Source organism: Coenobita brevimanus, chromosome 60, assembly GCF_032717465.1.
Source record: "Coenobita brevimanus isolate Jiangsu-jjx chromosome 60, ASM3271746v2, whole genome shotgun sequence".
Classification (NCBI taxonomy): Eukaryota; Metazoa; Arthropoda; class Malacostraca; order Decapoda; family Coenobitidae; genus Coenobita; species Coenobita brevimanus.
The window spans coordinates 25145476-25163866 of record NC_137013.1 but is presented as its reverse complement, the minus strand read 5'-3'; the positions used below and the strand labels follow the sequence as shown (position 1 = coordinate 25163866).

Below are 18391 nucleotides of genomic sequence, written 5' to 3'. Positions count from 1 at the left end.
AGGCAGCAGTCAATCAGGCCCCAGCTCCATTCATTCCACTGAGACTAGGAAGTTTCCCATGCGGGACAAGCAAACAAGTCACCTCCTGAAGCAGTGACCCCTGGTACATTAAAAAAATCCCGAGGATGGCCACGTTAACTAACAGGGACCCTCAGTGATCCACAGCCCATCACAGGTCAAAAGTATGAGTAGTGACCGTTAACTCAGGGCTATCTGTGCATATCTTAGTCTGTGCGTATACTATATTTGCATTTAATAAATTGATCCAGGCTCTAAAAAGCTAAAATAAAATAAAACAGAAAATTATACATACACAAGTGTTTTATTCAGGAGTAAACATATTAAGCTGGGGGTTGGATGGCAAATACTTATCCAGGCGACCTTCAAAGGTTTGTACTGTATTACAATCTATTACATTAGAGGGCAATTTATTCCATATATTTACAACTCTGTTGAAGAAGATATGCTTAGCTTCATGCGACTGGAATCGTTTGTCAATTATTTTATGCCCATTGCCTCTAGTGTAGTTCGAGTGATCAACTGTGAAGTATTTATCGACAGCCATGTTATCATGACATTTGAATATCTTGAATACTTGAATTAAATCTCCTCGTATCCTCCATTTTGTTAGGGTAAAGAGATTCAGGGCTTCTAAACGTTCCTCGTACGGTTTATTTCTCAATCTAGGTATCATCTTTGTCATCCTTCGCTGCACCCTTTCAAGCTCTTCCATATCCTTTTTACAATATGGTGACCAAAACTGAACGCAATACTCCAAGTGCAGGCGTACTAAGGAATTATACAAAGTGAGGACGATATTATCGGATTTATATTCAAATATTCTGCCTATGAACCCAATCAATTTGTTGGCTTTTTTCACAGCTTCTGTCCATTGTTTACTTGGTTTCAAATCATTTGTTATTATAACTCCTAAATTTTTTTCATGGTTTACCCTATCAAGCTGGACATTTTTCATGCTATAACTTGCTCTTACATTTTTACTGCCAATGTTTAACACTTTGCGTTTATTACTATTGAAATCCGTTTGCCAGACTTGGGCCCAGTTAAACAGTTGATCAAGATCTCTCTGAATTATCTGTCTTTGCAGTTCTGTATCTGCTCTGTTTACCTATTTTAGTATCAGCAGCAAATTTTGAAATCTTACAACACAATCCTTCGTCAATATCATTCACATATACTAAGAAAAGAATAGGACCTAACACTGAACCCTACGGCACTCCACTTGTAACGTTTATCCAGTCTGACTTTTTTCCATTTATTACAACTCTTTGCTTTCGTCTGGTGAGCCAATCTTCTACCCATCCGAGAACACTGCCACTGAAACCATGTGCCTTTAGCTTCTGAAGGAGTCTTTTGTGTGGAACTTTGTCAAAAGCCTTTTGAAAATCGAGGTAGACCACATCAACAGATTTAGTCTCGTCATACATTTTCAGTATATCATTGAAAACGTCCAGCAGATTCGTGAGGCAAGAGCGATTATTACGAAAACCATGTTGCGAATCTTTTATGAGACTGTTTGTTTCTAAGTGTTTTACAAACTTGTCTCTGATAATAGTTTCAAGCAATTTGCAAACCACCGATGTTAAACTAATTGGGCGGTAGTTTTCTGGTTGGGCACTGTTGCCCTTTTATAATATTGGGGTTACGTTAGCAAGCTTCCATTCATGTGGCACCTTACTGCTCTTAGGTGATAAGCTAAAAAGTTCAGCTAAAGGCTTTGATATTTCATTCTGTAGTTCCTTCAATACACGTGGCGATATTTTGTCTGGTCCTGGTGCTTTATTCTCTTTTAATCTGTTTATTGCAAGCAGTACGTCGCGATCGCTGACTATAATGTCAGTGATTATGTTGCCCTCTTCTATAGGAGTGGGGGAAACAGTAGGAATTGTATGTATATTTTCTGTTGTAAATACTGACGCGAAGAAAGTGTTAAGAATTTTCGCCATCATAGTTTCATCATCAGTGTGCTCTCTGTTATCTGTGACTAAGGGACCGATTGATGGAGTTAATACCTTTTTGCTTCTTATGTAACTGAAAAATTCTTTGGGATTTGATTTACTGATACTTGCAACATGTGTCTCAAGGTTTTTCTTACTGCATTTAATTAATTTTTTGGCTTTTCGTTGAAGGGCATCGTATTCATTTTTATCACTTTGACTCTTTGTGGTATTATAATTCTTATATGCATGATTTTTTGCTTCTAGACAATGTTTAATGTTGGAGTTCCACCATTTGGATTTAGAATTTTTGGCGGGCCTTCTGTTGCACATAGGAATACATAATTTGATGGCACTGTTGAGAGTTTCTGTAAAGTAACTCCACGCGTCATTGATATCTAAAGTTTCGACGATGGGATGCCAGTCAGCTGCACCTGCAATTGCCTTTAATTTCTTAAAATTTGCTCTCTTAAAGCCGGGCACTTTCTCACAACTGGCCTTGACACTGTCTTCACTGAATTTAATGTTAAATGTAACTATGCGATGATCACTTGTACTAAATTCTTCTCCTACAATAACATTACTCACTACATTTTCTGATGTAGCTAAGACAAGATCTAGGATATTAGCTCCACGTGTCGGAAAATTTACAAATTGATACAAAGAACTTTCTTGCAAATTGGTATATAGGTTTGTCAATTACAGTGCATTGATAGCTTTGGAGCGAAAGAACAGTACAGTACATGCCATTGTTTATGCACAATTTTTACCTTACTCTAGATTGCTATATAGACTGGATTTTTTTTTTTTTTGTATAATTCATAATTTGTCATGCATGTCATTTGTCCTTTGTCATGCATGAGTAGACTGTAGCACCAGTTGAGCAGGGCAGTACTCCCAAGGTGGATGGAAAGATGATGACAGGGAGAGTTTGAGCTCCCGTTTCATCAGCCCTCGGGACTAGTTCCTGACCATCCCCTTTTGCTGAACTTTTTCAGTGTTTCGGTTACACAAAGAGTAGGCCAGCATGCTCTCCAATACAAGTTTCTCTACCTGTCAACACCAGTCTACAAGCACAGCACACTGCACTACCTTTTTCAAAATTAAAAATGTAAAATGGCGACAACAAACCATGCCTCGGAGTCCCCAGGGGGAAGGGGCATAAATGCCCCCACCATCCGCCCCTCTTCCGGTGATGACTCTACATGCCTGGAACCACTGTCTGACTCACTTCTTCATTTCTGCTACATTCATGGCCTTTCCTCTAACTTTCTCTCTGTTGAACACCACCTCTCCTCGAAACCTCACCTTCTCTTCTTAACAGAGACTCAGCTGTCTGAGGCAACTGACAGCAAACCCTTTTCTGTATCCTCCTACTTTCTCTATACTCATTTCAAAGCCAAAGGTGGCTGTTGTGTATACGTACGCAACGACCTATCTTGCTCTCGTGTTCCTGAACTCGATTCTTCTGAATTCTCTACTCTCTGGCTTCGGCTCTCCTGTCATTCTCTGACTAATTGCATCTGCGCTGTTTACTTATCTCCTAATTCTATGGACTATCAAAAACTCTTTGACTATCTTACTTCTACGCTGGAACGCATTCTATCCATTTCTCCTTTCTCTGAAATCTCCATTCTAGGAGATTTCAATGTTCACCACCACCTATGGCTCTCCTCTCCTTTCACTGATCCACCTGGCGAACAAGCCTACATCTTTTCTCTCCTTAATGACCTAGAGCAGCTTGTACAGCACCCTACATGTATCCCTGACCGCCTTGGAGAGAGCTCCAACATACTTGACCTCTTCCTTACAACTAAACCTTCTGCTTACGCTGTCAACCTTTTCTCTCCGCTGGGCTCCTCCGATCATAACCTTATTACCTTAGCCTTTCCTATTGCTCTGGTACAGCCTGCAGACCCTCCAAAGAAACGTCATCATTGGCACTTTGGAGCTGTGGATTGGGAAGCCCTCAGGCAGTACTTCTTTGATTTTTCCTGGAATGATTATTGCTTCAATGGGCGGGAGCCATGTGAGTGTGCCTTGCGCATTACGGAGGTTATTCTCTCGAGCATGGAAGCATACATTCCTTTCTCATAACCTTTGACTAATGCAAGAAAGTCTTGGTTTAATCACGCTTGATCTAATGCTGTCCACAACTAGGAGAGGACTTATAAAGGTACTGGAACCAGCCCACCCCTGATTCACATCATTTTTATGTTTCTGCCCAGAATCGTGCTAAGTCTGTTCTTCGCTCTACTAAAAATAATTTCATCCTTACAAAATGCTCTGAACTCTCCAACTCGAATTTTTCTCTCCTTCTGGCACTTTGCCAAAAACCTTTCTAATAACTTTACCTCATCATCCTTCCCTCCTCTTTTCTACTCTGATGGTTCTGTAGCTATTTCCTCTACTGATAAGGGAGATCTCTTCACTCTGACTTTCTCCTCCAATTCGACCTTAGACGATTCCAGTGCTGTTCCTCCATCACTTCCCCTCTCTGACTTCCTTATGGTTGACATTAAAATTTCTTCAGCTGATGTATTTTCTGTCATCATTGGCCTCAACACTAACAAGGCATATGGGCCTGATGGAGTCCCTCCTGTTGTCCTCAAGAACTGTGCTTCTGTGCTTACACCCTGCCTAGATAAACTCTTTTGCCTTTGTCTTTCAACTTGTACCTTTGATTCTTGCTGGAAGTTTGCTCACATTCAACAGTCCCAAAGAATGGTGACCATTCCTAACCATCTAACTATCATCCAATTGCTTTAACATCCTGTGTCTCAAAAGTTTTCGAGTCTATTCTTAACAGACAAATTTTAAAGCATCTTTCCTATCACAACCTTCTTTCTGATCGTCAGTATGGGCTCCATCAGGAATGCTCCACTGGCGATAATCTCACCTACCTTTCAGACTCCTGGTCAACCTCCTTTCGGGACTTTGGCGAAAGCTTTGCCATTACACTTGACATCTCAAAGGCTTTCGATCGAGTCTGGCATAAATCTTTAATTTCCAAACTGCCCTCTTACGGTTTCTACCCTTCTATTTGTGCCTTCATCTATAGCTTCCTTTCTGGTCGTTCTATAGCTGCTGTTGTGGGCGGCCATGGTTCTTCTCCTAGATCTATCAACAGCGGTGTTCCTCAGGGCTCTGCCCTATCACCAACTCTCTTCTTTTTATTCATCAACGATCTTCTAAGCTGTACATGTAATCCTACCCACTCGTATGCTGATGATTCCTCCCTTCACCTTTCCATTCGGTTTCCACAACGTCTATCTCAGCAGTTACTTCAACAAACAAGGGATGAGGCTATGTCTGACTTGGCTTGTATCTCTGACTGGGGTAAGACTAATCTTGTTGTTTTTAATGCATCCAAGACTCAGTTTTTACACATATCAACCCGTCAAAATCTTCCACATGAGTACCCACTAAAGTTTAATATTATCCAGCTCGATCCTGCTTGGGGTTTCATTCACTCTGGACTTATCTTGGAAAAATCATATTGCATCTCTTGTAACATCTGCTTCCAAGAGATTAGGTGTGCTAAGCCGACTGTGTGCCTTCTTTATCCCTGCACAGTCGTTGACTTTATACACAGGTTTTATTCGCCCCTGTTTAGAGTACAACTCTCATGTGTGGGGTGGCTCCCCACATACAGCTCTTCTCAATAGGGTGGAGTGAAAGGATTTTCATCTCATCAACTCTCCTCCTCTTACTTGTTCCCTTGAACCTCTGTCTCTTCACCGCATTGTTGCCTCCTTTTCTATCGATACTTCAATGGTCACTGCTCCTCTGAACAGTCTGCTTGCATCCCTCCACCTCCAGAAAGAGTGCATAGCACCCATCTAGCAAGAAACTCTCATCCCTTTTCTGTCCAACTCTCTAATGCAAGAGTTAACCTTTTCTCCCAGTCCTTCATTTATGCAACAGGTCAACTCTGAAACTGTCTCCCTATGTCTGTATTTCCTACTTCCCATAATCTCCAGTCTTTCAAACGCAGTGTGTCCAGGCATCTCGAAATGAACGAATCTTGAATTTCGCTCTCTTTTGTATTTTGTTTTCTTGGAAGGAACTGTTATGTGGGCTCAGCCTTTGGTTCCTTCTTGCTCGCATAAATTTTTTTTTTTTTGTGAGAAATTTAAAAATAAAGTATTGCCTATACTTTATTTTTATGAGAAATAAACAGAGAGGGTATAATCTGGCCTTGGGAGGGTTAAAATAGCCCAGGCTGAAATATACCCTGGAGTACGTTCTGGCCTTGGTCATTTTATACCTGGGGTATAAACTGGCCTTGGCCACTTTATACCCGGGTATATTCTGGAGGGGGGTTAACCTGGCCTGCACCTTGTGTGGCTGTGTTTGGTGCTGCCACATGGCTCTGGGGCACGATACAAAACAGAGCACATAGAGTGATAGTAAGGGTTATTTAAAACAATTATAGTTCTCCTACTGGTACCATATAATCCAGTACTACCTGTTTCATGGTGTGATAATTGGCGAATAAACCGGCACCCCCTACTGCTAAGCCAGTGAGGAGGGTGACTAGACACCCTGCGGGATAAATAACAAGACCTGTCAATGAGCAGATGAGCAATTTATGCCAACGGCCATCTAGAAGGGTAGGTGGAGCTCATTAGCCTTTGTTGGCAATCCACCTAAGAGAAGAAAACTCTGATGTAAAACTTGGATAGCAATAGTCAAGGATTCCACGTCCCTGTCCATAGGCTACTGGTGAGCCCTTTCCTGACTTGCGAGGTTGGGGTGGTGTTTGTATCCCTTCCCTGTAAAAAAAAAAAAAAAAAAAAAAATCCTCGTGCTTAACAAGCGAAGGAAGAGGGATAGGGATCAGTGCGAGTTGCCTGACCCTGACCCAGTTTTTCCAGGGGGTCCTCCCTCGGGTGCCAGCTTGGCAAGGCTTTCTTGGGCCCTGTCATGCTGGCATCCACCGTGATGGCTGCTGGTTAAAGCCTATGGGACCCTCTGGCCCATACCCTTCCTTTGATTCACATTGTGGTGGAGAAAAGGACACGTGAGGCCGAGGCCCAAGGATGGGTTTAACCTTCAGAAGGCACTGTGTGTGTGTACTTCGAATATTCTAAGGTTTTCAAAGGATAATCACATGCCTTCATTGTCATGAGAATTGGGGTGATTGGGGGTCAGCTTAGCTGCGCTCTCTGATGTGAGGCGACCCAGGCATGGTGAGATCAATAGCGACAGTTACACATACTGCTGATCTGGCTGTGACGATGGTGCCCATTTTAGGGGCGTCGCTGTGGCAACTGCTGCTCACTTTGTCTCATGTGTCGACAAGGTTACTCCGGTTGATGAGAGTATAATGTTAGTGTGACTGAAGCTCTCCTCGGGCTTCATCTCTCTTATTTCAGTGTATGCTCCAACTAAGATAAACAAACTTGAAGAAAAAGAGCTATTCTACACCAAACTTGACTCTGTTATGGAACAGTGCCTTTCGCAGGATACACTCCTGGTCTTGAGTGACTTTAATGCAGTTACTGGGACCAACAAGGAGGGCCTCAGGGACTGTGTAGGTCCCCATGGCTCTGGAACTAGGAACTCCAATAGTTCTTACCTTCTGGATTTTGCAATATCCTGTAAGTTAAGAACTGCTGGATCCTGGTTCCAGCAGCCAAATTTTCACTGCTGGAATTGGTATCCCAATACCGGAGGGTTGTTGAGGAGATTGATTACATTCTTGTTAGTACTCGATGAAGGATCCTTCAGAACTGCAGGATTTTTAGGAGTGCAGAGTTCTTTGTTACTGATCTCAGACTTGTTGTTGCAACTCAAAAGCTATAAATCAAAACTGAGAGATTCTCAAAATGAAACCAAAAAAGGGTTTAATCTTGAGAAAATCAGGGATGAGGAGTGTGCATATGAGTATACAGTGGCAGTCTCAAATCAGTTTGAAGTGCTCAGTACCAGTGAGGATCATGTTGAACAATGGGATACCTTTAAGTGTGCTACCCTGGCAACAGCCGATGAGTGAACTAGAGACTGCCCAAGTTCAATAAGGGGACTCATCACCCAGGGGATGCTGACCACAACTGCAGAGAGTCGTACTGCCAGACTGGCTGGAGATCGAGAACGGTGGAGACTTCTGTCTCGATGGGCATGAGTTTCGCTGAGAAGGGACAAAGGGAGTTATGTCTGGGAAATGGAAGAACATCTTCATGCAAATGACCTACCAAGCCCTGAAGAAGCTTCACTTCAAACCCACCTCTTAGGTTAACTCTGTTCAGACAGCAGGTGGACGGTTCGTGTCGGGGGTGAGTAGAGAGCTCGTCGGCCTGCGTACTTTGAGCGGCTGTATATGGCTGAACCTCCCAGTGTAGACCTTCCGTCGCCCAGTGTAAAACCATTGACTGCTGTCCCACCAATTGATTTTTTTTTATGCAAGAAAGAAGAAACCAAAGGCCAGGAGCCCACAAAACGTTCCTTCCAAGAAAAAACAAAAACAATACAAAAGAGAACCAAATTCAAGATCCGTTCATTTCGAGATGACTGGACACACTGCGTTTGAAAGACTGGAGATCATAGGAAGTAGGAAATACAGACAAAGGGAGACAGTTCCAGAGTTGACCTGTTGCATAAATGAAGGACTGAGAGTAATGGTTAACTCTTGCATTACAGAGTTGGGCAGAAAAGGGATGAGAATTTGTTGCCAGACGGGTGCTACGCATCTGTAGTAGAGGTGGAGGGATGCAAGCAGACAGTTCAGAGGAGCAGTGACCATTGAAGTAGCGATAGAAAAGAGATAAAGATGCAACAGTGCGGCGAAGGAACAGAGGTTGAAGGGAGCCAGTAAGAGGAGAATTGATGAGATGAAAAGCCTTTGACTTCACCCTATTGAGTAGAGCTGTATGTGGGGAGCCTCCCCACACATGAGAGTTGTACTCTAAACAGGGGAAAATAAAACCCGTGTATAATGTCAACAACTGTGCAGGAGTAAAGACAGTACGGAGTTGGCTTAGCACACCAAATCTCTAGGAAGCAGATTTTACAAGAGATGCAATATGGTTTTTCCAAGATAAGTTCCAAGTGAATGAAACCCCTAGCACGTTCAAGGATGATGCAGCACTGAGCTGGATAATATTAAACCTTAGAGGGTACTCCTGTGGAAGATTGTGTCGGGTTGATATGTGTAAAAACTGAGTTTTTGATGCATTAAAAACAACAAGATTATTTCTACCTCAGTCAGAGATAGGAGCCAAATCAGATATTAGGTGTGCCGTAGCATCATCCCTTGTTTGCTAAAGTAACTGCAGAGAAGGACGTTGCAGGAACCGAATGGAAAGGTGAAGGGTGCAAACATCAGAGTACGAATGAATAGGATTAGATGTACAGCTCAGAATGTCACTGAAGAATGAAAGGAAGAGAGTTGGTGATAGGACAGAACCCTGAGGAACACCATTGTTGATCGATCTAGAAGAACGATGGCCGTCTACAACAGTGGCTATAGAAAGACCAGAAAGAAAGCTATAGATGAAGGCACAGATAGAAGGATAGAAACCGTATGAGGGCAGTTTGGAAATTAAAGATTTATGCCAGACTCGATCGAAAGCCTTTGAGATGTCAAGTGTAATGGCAAAGCATTCGCCAAAGTCCTGAAAGGAGGATGACCAGGAGTCTGAAAGGTAGGTGAGATGATTGCCAGTGGAGCGTTCCTGACGGAACCCATACTGACGATCAGAAAGAAGTTTGTGATAGGAAAGATGCTTTAAAATTTTTCTGTTAAGAATTGACTCGAAAACTTTTGAAACAAAGGATGTTGAAGCAATTGGACGATAGTTAGAGGGTTGGAAATGGTCACTCTTCTTTGGGACTGGCTGAATGAGAGGAAACTTCCAGCAAGAAGGAAAGGTACAAGTTGAAAGACAAAGGCAAAAGAGTTTACTTAGGCAAGGTGTAAGCACTGAAGCACAGTTCTTGAGGACAACAGGAGGGACTCCATCAGGCCCATATGCCTTGCTAGAATTGAGGCCTGTGATGGCAGATATTACATCAGCTGAAGAAATTTTAATGTCAGCCATGCGGAAGTCAGAGGGGGGAAGTGATAGAAGAACAGCACTGGAATCGTCTAAGGTGGAATTGGAGGAGAAAGTCTGAGCAAAGAGATCTGCTTTATCAGTAGAAGATATAGCTACAGAATCATCAGAGTAGAAAAGAGGAAGGAAGGATGATGAGCTAAAGTTGTTAGAAAGGTTTTTGGCAAGGTGCCAGAAGGAGCGGGAAGAATTCGAGTTGGAGAGTTGAGAGCACTTAGTACAGATGAAATTACTTTTAGCTGAGCGAAGAACAGACTTAGCACGATTCCAGGCAGAAACATAAACAAGATGTAGTTCAGGAGAGGTTGGCTCTGGTACCATTTATAGGCCCGTGCCTTCTCTAAATGAAAACAAGAAGCAAGTGGCTATGTAGAAAAGTTGTAGAGCAGCTTGTGTTTGTGACACTCCAGCAGAATTGATCAAAGTTGGGGGGCAAAGCCTTGATCAGTGGGTTACATGCAGTCACAGAAGCAGTTTGGCAGACTGGGTTTATATCTTCTGACTGGACAGGTGTTTGGTCACCCCTACCTGGAAAGGAAAGGGAGACCAGCATGACTGTAGTAACTAGCCTATTGGAAAATATAGTGCTCAATGTGCCAGACAGAGTTCTTGCTCACATTCTCCTGATGCATATACAGGACAATTTGCCTTGCTTTCATTCTTCTGATGCACATACGGGACCATTTACTAAAGTTCCAGAGGTCTGAGCATTCCGGATTCATGCCAAAGAAGTCTTCTGTTGACTGTATCCTAGCTCTTTGGGTTCTTGTGGAATGCTGTCTTGAGTTTCGAGAAGGTCTGCTAGCAGCCTCTTTGGATCTGAAGAAGGCGTTTCACTTAGTAAATTGGGAGGTACTATGGGAATTCCTGTGACTCCATGGGATCAACACAGGGATAATCTAACTGACTGCTGCCTTGTACTCAAACACTGAGTTCTGTCAAGTGAGAAGGGGAAACGTCCGACTCCTTCCCAGCAAGTTCTGGTGTAAGACAGGGATGTTCCTTTCCCGTGCATTATTAAACACATGCATGAATTGGGTACTGGACCATGCTGTGAGTTAAAGCCACTGTGAGGTATTGACTGGCAATTTCAGGATTACTGACCTTGAATATGCTGATGCAGTTATCCTGGTGGAGGCGCTGGAGACACTACTGAATGCCCTTGAGGAATTTCACACTAATACGAAGTAATTGAGATTAAAGGTCTCTTGAGCCAAGACCAAGATCCAGACATTTGGTGGCTTGTTGGATGAAGCAGTTCAGTCTGTCCATGCATGTGGTGAAGATATAGATTGTCTGATTGATAGAACACATGGCACTGCAACGGCAAGGTCTTATGGTGCAGTAAAAGCAAAAATATAGGCAAATGAAACATTAAAACATTTAAAAGCAAAGCTCCATATTAAAAACTAGACATCAAAGTAAAAATAATGCAATCATAAAAGGTGCAGGAGGCCAGCCTCCTTCAGAAATTAAAATACATCATCTCCAGGATTACCAGGATCTTCCCCCATGCATCGAAGAGAGACAGTAAACACCACCCTCCCCTCGATAGCAGCCTCTGATGTAAGTCAGTCAAACTGGGACATTCAACCAGCAAGTGCCTGACAGTAAGGGAAACCAAAGAGTCATCACAGAATGGCTGTATGCCTCCACACATGAGAAACTCATGTGTGAGCCTGGTATATCCAATGCCAAGGCAAGCCAGAACGGTCTCCATCTTACACGGCATTGTAGGGCAAAGTCTCTGAGAGACCAACTTGGTGAGTTCCTTTAGCTTGTTGACAGGAACGCTATCCCACCACAACTGCCACCAAGCACGAACAGTAGACAATAGTGGAGTGTGTAAATCAGTAGCAGGTAGAGGACAAGGAGCACATACAGGTCGCAAAGCCGTAGCCTTAGCTTTCATTACCTATGACACCAACATGTGTGGGAACCCAACAGAAATCCACTCTATTCCCCCGATGACGAATGAGAAATAGCCATTCCAAAATAACTAAAACTATAGGATGGGAAGAGTTAACAGAGTCCAGGGCCAAAAGCGCCCCTTGAGAGTCACTAAAAATAGTAAAATGATTGCCATGGTGAACTAACACCAACTTCAGAACTAAAACGATAGCTGACAACTCTGCAGTAAAAACTGTGGCAGCCAAAGGAAGACTACCTCCACGACTAAAACTGGGAAACACCACTCCAAAACCAACACCAGAGGCAGATTTAGAGCCATCAGTATACCAATGGACAGACCCACCATGAACAGAAGAATTTTCTAAAAGTAACTGCAAAAGAGACTGAGGAGAGACAGAATCCTTTGAGCCCGCAAAAACCTGCAGAAAGTTACCTTGGACAAGATCCACAGGACAACCCTCGGGATCTGAACAGGAATGACAGGTACAGCTGACAAACCAAACTTCTCCATGATATCTCGAACCCCATAGCCAAATGGACGAGGCATGCGAGGGAGTTTACTATATTTCAATAAACAAGACCGTTGCATCACACACTCACGGACAGGTGAGTCTAGAAAGCGACAGATCCGAAGCCAGCACCATGCTGCAACAAACTTATGCAGTAAATCTAAGGGAGACACACCAGCTTCCACCAACAGGCTGGGAATTGGAGATGATCGAAAAGCCCCGGTTGCGAGGCAATCACCAGCATGATAGACGACCTCTAGAGTTTTAATCTAGACTCTGTGGCAGAGGAATAGACCTTGCAGCCATACGACAGCTTGGAGGTTACAAAAATCAGAAACAAATGCAAGTGTGTCCTCCGATCGGCACCCCAAGAGGTATGGTCAGAACCCTCAATAGACTGAGAGCCTTCATACAAGATACTTTAAGATCTGCCAAGTGTGAAACCCAAGTCACAAGGCAGTCAAATGTCAGGCCCAACAATTTTGTCTCTGCCACACAACGGAGTCTCTTACCACAGTGCTGGAGATCAGGGTCCGGGTGTATCCTTCTCATGCTACAAAAGTTCATAGCCACAGTCTTAGAAGGGGAAAACTGAAAACCCTTGGAAGTGGCCCAGGCAGATATCTTGTCCAAGGCAAGTTGCATGCCCTGCTCAATAGCAGACATGCAGGAGCCAGAAAACCATGTAGCTAAGTTATCCACATAAAGGGATGAGATACCCTGGCAGGCACAGTGTCGAGAACACCATTGATAGCTACCACAAACAGGGAAACTCTTAGGACACTCCCCTGTGGGACACCTTCCTCCTGGCACAGTGATGCAGAGAGGGTAAAACTAACATGGACACGAAACACAGGATCAGTCAAGAAGTCTTCAAGCAACACAAGCAGGCGACCACGTAAACCAAAGGCATGAAGTTGTTGGAGGATGTCATGGCGCCAGACTGCATCATAAACCTTCTCAAGATCAAAGAACACAGCCACAAGATGTTGCTTAACCCCTAAGGTCCTAGACGGCCCTGTGGGGGTTTGCATTACTTTGACACCCTGGCCTAGAAGCCTGGTAGAGAAAATGCAATATGAAACCACATTAAAATTTTCCCGCTTCTTACTTGATGTAACCTACTCCAAGAGCATTCCAGCTATGAGTTGAGGGGGAGGGAGGAGGGCTCCAGCCAAGCAACAGAGTGGGGGGTGAGCCCACCCCTGCCCTGTCTCTCCCTCTGGCTACCAGCTCTGTCGATGCATTATATACTTTTTTTAATGCTAGGAAGAAGGAACCAAAGGCCATGAGCCCGGAATAACTGTTCCCTCCAAGAGAAAAACAAAATACAAGAGAAAGCCAAATTCAAGATCCGATCATTTCAAGATGCCTGGACACATTGTGTTTGAAAGACAGGAGATCATAGCTAGCAGGAAATACAGACAGAGGGAGACAGTTCCAGAGTTTACCTGTTGTATAAATGAAGGACTGGGAGTAATAGTTAACTCTTGCAATAGAGAATTGGACTGAAAAGGGATGAGTGTTTGCTACTAGATGGGTGCTACGCGCCCGTCGTAGAGGTGGAGGAGTGCAAGCAGACAGTTAAGAGGAGCAGTGACCATTGAAGTAGCAGATAAAACCTGTGTATAGAGTCAACAACTGTGCAGGGGTAAAGAAGGAATGGAGACGGCTTAGCACACCTAATCTCTTGGAAGTAGATTTTACAAGAGATGCAATATGATTTTTCCAGATAAATTCCGAGTGAATGAAACCCCTAGCATGTTCAAGGATGATGCAGCATTGAGCTGGATAATATTAAACCTTAGAGGGTACTCCTGCGGAAGATTGTGTCAGGTTGATATGTGTATAAACTGAGTTTTTGATGCATTTATAAACAACAAGATTATTTTTACCTCAGTCAGAGATACGAGCTAAGTCAGACATTAGGTGTGCCATAGCATCATCCCTTGTTTGCTAAAGTAACAGTTGAGATTGACGTTCCGGGAACCGAATGGAAAGGTTAAGGGTGGAAACATCAGTGTATGAATGAATGGGATTAGATTTACAGCTTAGAATGTCATTGAAGAATAAAAGGAAGAGAGTTTGTAATAGGACAGAACCCTGAGGAACACCACTGTTGATAGATCTAGGAGGAGAATGATGGCCGTCTACAAGAGCAGCTATAGAACGACCAGAAAGAAAGCTATAGATGAAGGCACAGATAGAACGATAGAAACCGTATGAGGGCAGTTTGGAAATTAAGATTTATGCCAGACTCGATTGATAGCCTTTGAGATGTCAAGTGTAATGGCAAAGCATTTGCCAAAGTCCCGAAAGGAGGATGACCAGGAGTCTGAAAGGTAGGTGAGATGATTGCCAGTGGATCGTTGCTGACGGAACCCATACTGACGATCAGAAAGAAGTTTGTTATAGAAAAGATGCTTTAAAATTTTTCTATTAGGAATTGACTCGAAAACTTTTGAAACAAAGGATGTTAAAGCAATTGGGCGATAGTTAGAGGGTTGGAAATGGTCACTCTTCTTTGGGACTGGCTGAATGAGAGCAAACTTCCACCAAGAAGGAAAGGTACAAGTTGAAAGACAAAGGCAAAAGAGTTTACCTAGGCTGGGTGTAAGCACTGAATCACAGTTCTTGAGGACAACAGGAGGAACTCTATCAGGCCCATATGCCTTGCTAGAATTGAGGCCTGTGATGGCAGATAATACATCAGCCGAAGAAATTTTAATGTCAGCCATGAGGAAGTCAGAGGGGGGAAGTGATAGAAGAACAGCATCGGAATCGTCTAAGGTGGAATTGGAGGAGAAAGTCTGAGCAACGAGATCTGCTTTATCAGTAGAAGAAATAGCTACAGAGCCATCAGAATAGAAAAAAGGAGGGAAGGATGATGAGGTAAAGTTGTTAAAAAGGTTTTTGGCAAGGTGCCAGAAGGAACAGGAAGAATTCGAGTTGGACAGTTGAGAGCACTTAGTACGGATGAAATTACTTTTAGCAGAGCGAAGAACAGACTTAGCACGATTCAGGGCAGAAAGATAAACAAGATGTAGTTCAGGAGAGGTTGGCTCTGGTACCATTTATAGGCCCGTGTCTTCTCTGAATGAAAACAATTAGCCAGTGGCTATGTTGAAAAGCTGTAGAGCAGCTTGTGTTTGTGACACTCCAGCAGAATTGATGAAAGTTGGGGGGCAAAGCCTTGATCAGTGGGTTACATGCAGTCACAGAAGCAGTTTGGCAGACTGGGATTATTCTTTCTGACTGGACAAGTGTTTGGTCACCCCTACCTGGAAAGGAAAGGGAGACCAGCATGACTGTAGTAACTAGCCTACTGTAGATAATAGTGCTCAGTGTGCCAGACAAAGTTCTTGCTCACATTCTCCTGATGCATATACAGGACAATTTATTTGCCTTGCTCTCATTCTTCTGATGCACATACGGGACCATTTGCTAAAGTTCCAGAGGTCTGAGCATTCCGGATTCATGCCAAAGAAGACTTCTGTTGACCATATTCTAGCTCTTTGGGTTCTTGTGGAATGCTGTCTTGAGGTTCGACAAGGTCTGCTAGCAGCCTCTTTGGATCTGAAGAAGGCGTTTGACCTAGTAAATTGGGAGGTACTATGGGAATTCCTGTGACTCCATGGGATCAACACAGGGATAATCTAACTGACTGCTGCCTTGTACTCAGACACTGAGTTCTGTCAAGTGAGAAAGGGAAAAGTCCGACTTCTTCCCAGGAAGTTCTGGTGTAAGACAGGGATGTTCCTTTCCCCTGCATTATTCAACACATGCATGAATTGGGTACTGGACCAGGTTGTGAGTTGAAGCCACTGTGAGGTATTGACTGGCAATTTCAGGATTACTGACCTTGACTATGCTGATGACGCAGTTATCCTAGTGGAGGAGCTGGAGACACTACTGATTGCCCTCGAGGAATTTCACACTAATACGAAGTAATTGAGATTAAAGGTCTCTTAAGCCAAGACCAAGATCCAGACATTTGGTGGCTTGTTGGATGAAGCAGTTCAGTCTGTCCATGCATGTGGTGAAGATATAGATTGTCTGATTGATAGAACACATGGCACTGCAACGGCAAGGTCTTATGGTGTTGTATAAGCAAAAATATAGGCAGTTGAAACATAAAAACATTAAAAAGCAAAGCTTCATATTAAAAACTAGAGATCAAAGTAAAAACAATGGAATCATAAAAGGTGCAGAGGCCAGCCTCCTTCAGAAATTAAAACGCATGATCTCCAGGGTTACCAGGATCTCCCCCATGCATCGAAGAGAGACAGTAAACACCACCCTCCCCTCGATAGCAGCCTCTGATATAAGTCAATCAAACTGGGACATTCAACCAGCAAGTGCCTGACAGTAAGGGGAACCAAACAGTCATCACAGAATGGCTCTATGCCTCCACACATGAGAAACTGATGTGTGAGCCTGGTATGTCCAATGCCAAGGCAAGCCAGAATGGTCTCCATCTTACGCGGCACTGTAGGGCAAACTCTCTGAGAGACCAACTTCGTGAATTCCTCTAGATTGTTGACAGGAACGCTATCCCACCACAACTGCCAACAAGCACGAACAGTAGACAATAGTGGAGTGTGTAAATCAGTAGCATGTAGAGGACAAGGAGCACATACAGGTCGCAAAGCCGTAGCCTTAGCTAGTGCATCTACCCTTTCATTACCTATGACACCAACATGTGTGGGAACCCATAAGAAATCCACTCTATTCCCCCGATGACGAATGAGGAATATCCATTCGAAAATAATTAAACTATAGGATGGGAAGAGTTAACAGAGTCCAGGGCCAAAAGCGCCCCTTGAGAGTCACTAAAAATAGTAAAATGATTGCCATGGTGAACTAACACCAACTTCAGAATTAAAACGATAGCTGACAACTCTGCAGTAAAAACTGTGGCAGCCAAAGGAAGACTACCTCCACGACTAAAACTGAGAAACATCACTCCAAAAATCAACACCAGAGGCAGATTTAGAGCCATCAGTATACTAATGGACAGATCCACCATGACTAGAAGAATGTTCTAAAAGTAACTGCAAAAGAGATTGAGGAGAGACAGAATCCTTTGAGTCTGCAAAAAAATGCAGAATGTTACCTTGGACAAGATCCACAGGACAACCCTCGGGATCTGAACAGGAATGACAGGTACAGCCGACAAACCAAACTCCTCCATGATATCTCGAACCCTATAGCCAAATGGACGAGGCATGCGAGGGTGTTTACAATATATTTCAATAAACAAGACCGTTGCATCACACACTCACGGACAAGTGAGTCTAGATGGCGACAGATCCGAAGGCAGCACCATGCTGCAACAAACTGACGCAGTAAATCTAAGGGAGGCACACCAGCTTCCACCAACAGGCTGGGAATTGGAGATGATCGAAAAGCCCCGGTTGCGAGGCAAAGACCAGCATGATAGACGGCATCTAGAGTTTTAGTCTAGACTCTGTGGCAGAGGAATAGACCTCGCAGCCATATGACAGGTTGGAGGTTACAAAAATCAGAAACAAATGCAAGCGTGTCCTCCGATCGGCACCCCAAGAGGTATGGTCAGAACCCTCAATAGACTGAGAGCCTTCATACAAGATACTTTAAGATCTGCCAAGTGTGAAACCCAAGTCACATGGCAGTCAAATGTCAGGCCCAAGTATTTTGTCTCTGCCACACAAAGGAGTCTCCTGCCACAGTGCTGGAGATCAGGGTCCGGGTGTATCTCGCTCATCCTACAAAAGTGCATAGCCACAGTCTTAGAAGGGGAAAACCGAAAACCCTTGGAAGTGGCCCAGGCAGGTATCTTGTCCAAGGCAAGTTGCATGCGCTGCTCAATAGCAGACATGCAGGAGCCAGAAAACCATGTAGCTAAGTTATCAACATAAAGGGATGAGATACCCTGGCAGGCACAGTGTCGAGAACACCATTGATAGCTACC

General features: G+C 43.6%; 1 protein-coding gene across 1 annotated transcript in view; it reads left to right on the top strand.

Moving 5' to 3' along the window:
- LOC145403322 (uncharacterized) overlaps positions 1-7959 on the top strand; it is a 40666-nt gene extending 32707 nt beyond the window's left edge. Inside the window, exon 2 of the mRNA XM_080275116.1 lies at positions 7340-7959. Coding sequence (XP_080131242.1) covers positions 7340-7959 — 620 coding nt within the window. The remainder of the gene's footprint in view (positions 1-7339) is intronic.
- Positions 7960-18391: the final 10432 nt, after the last annotated feature.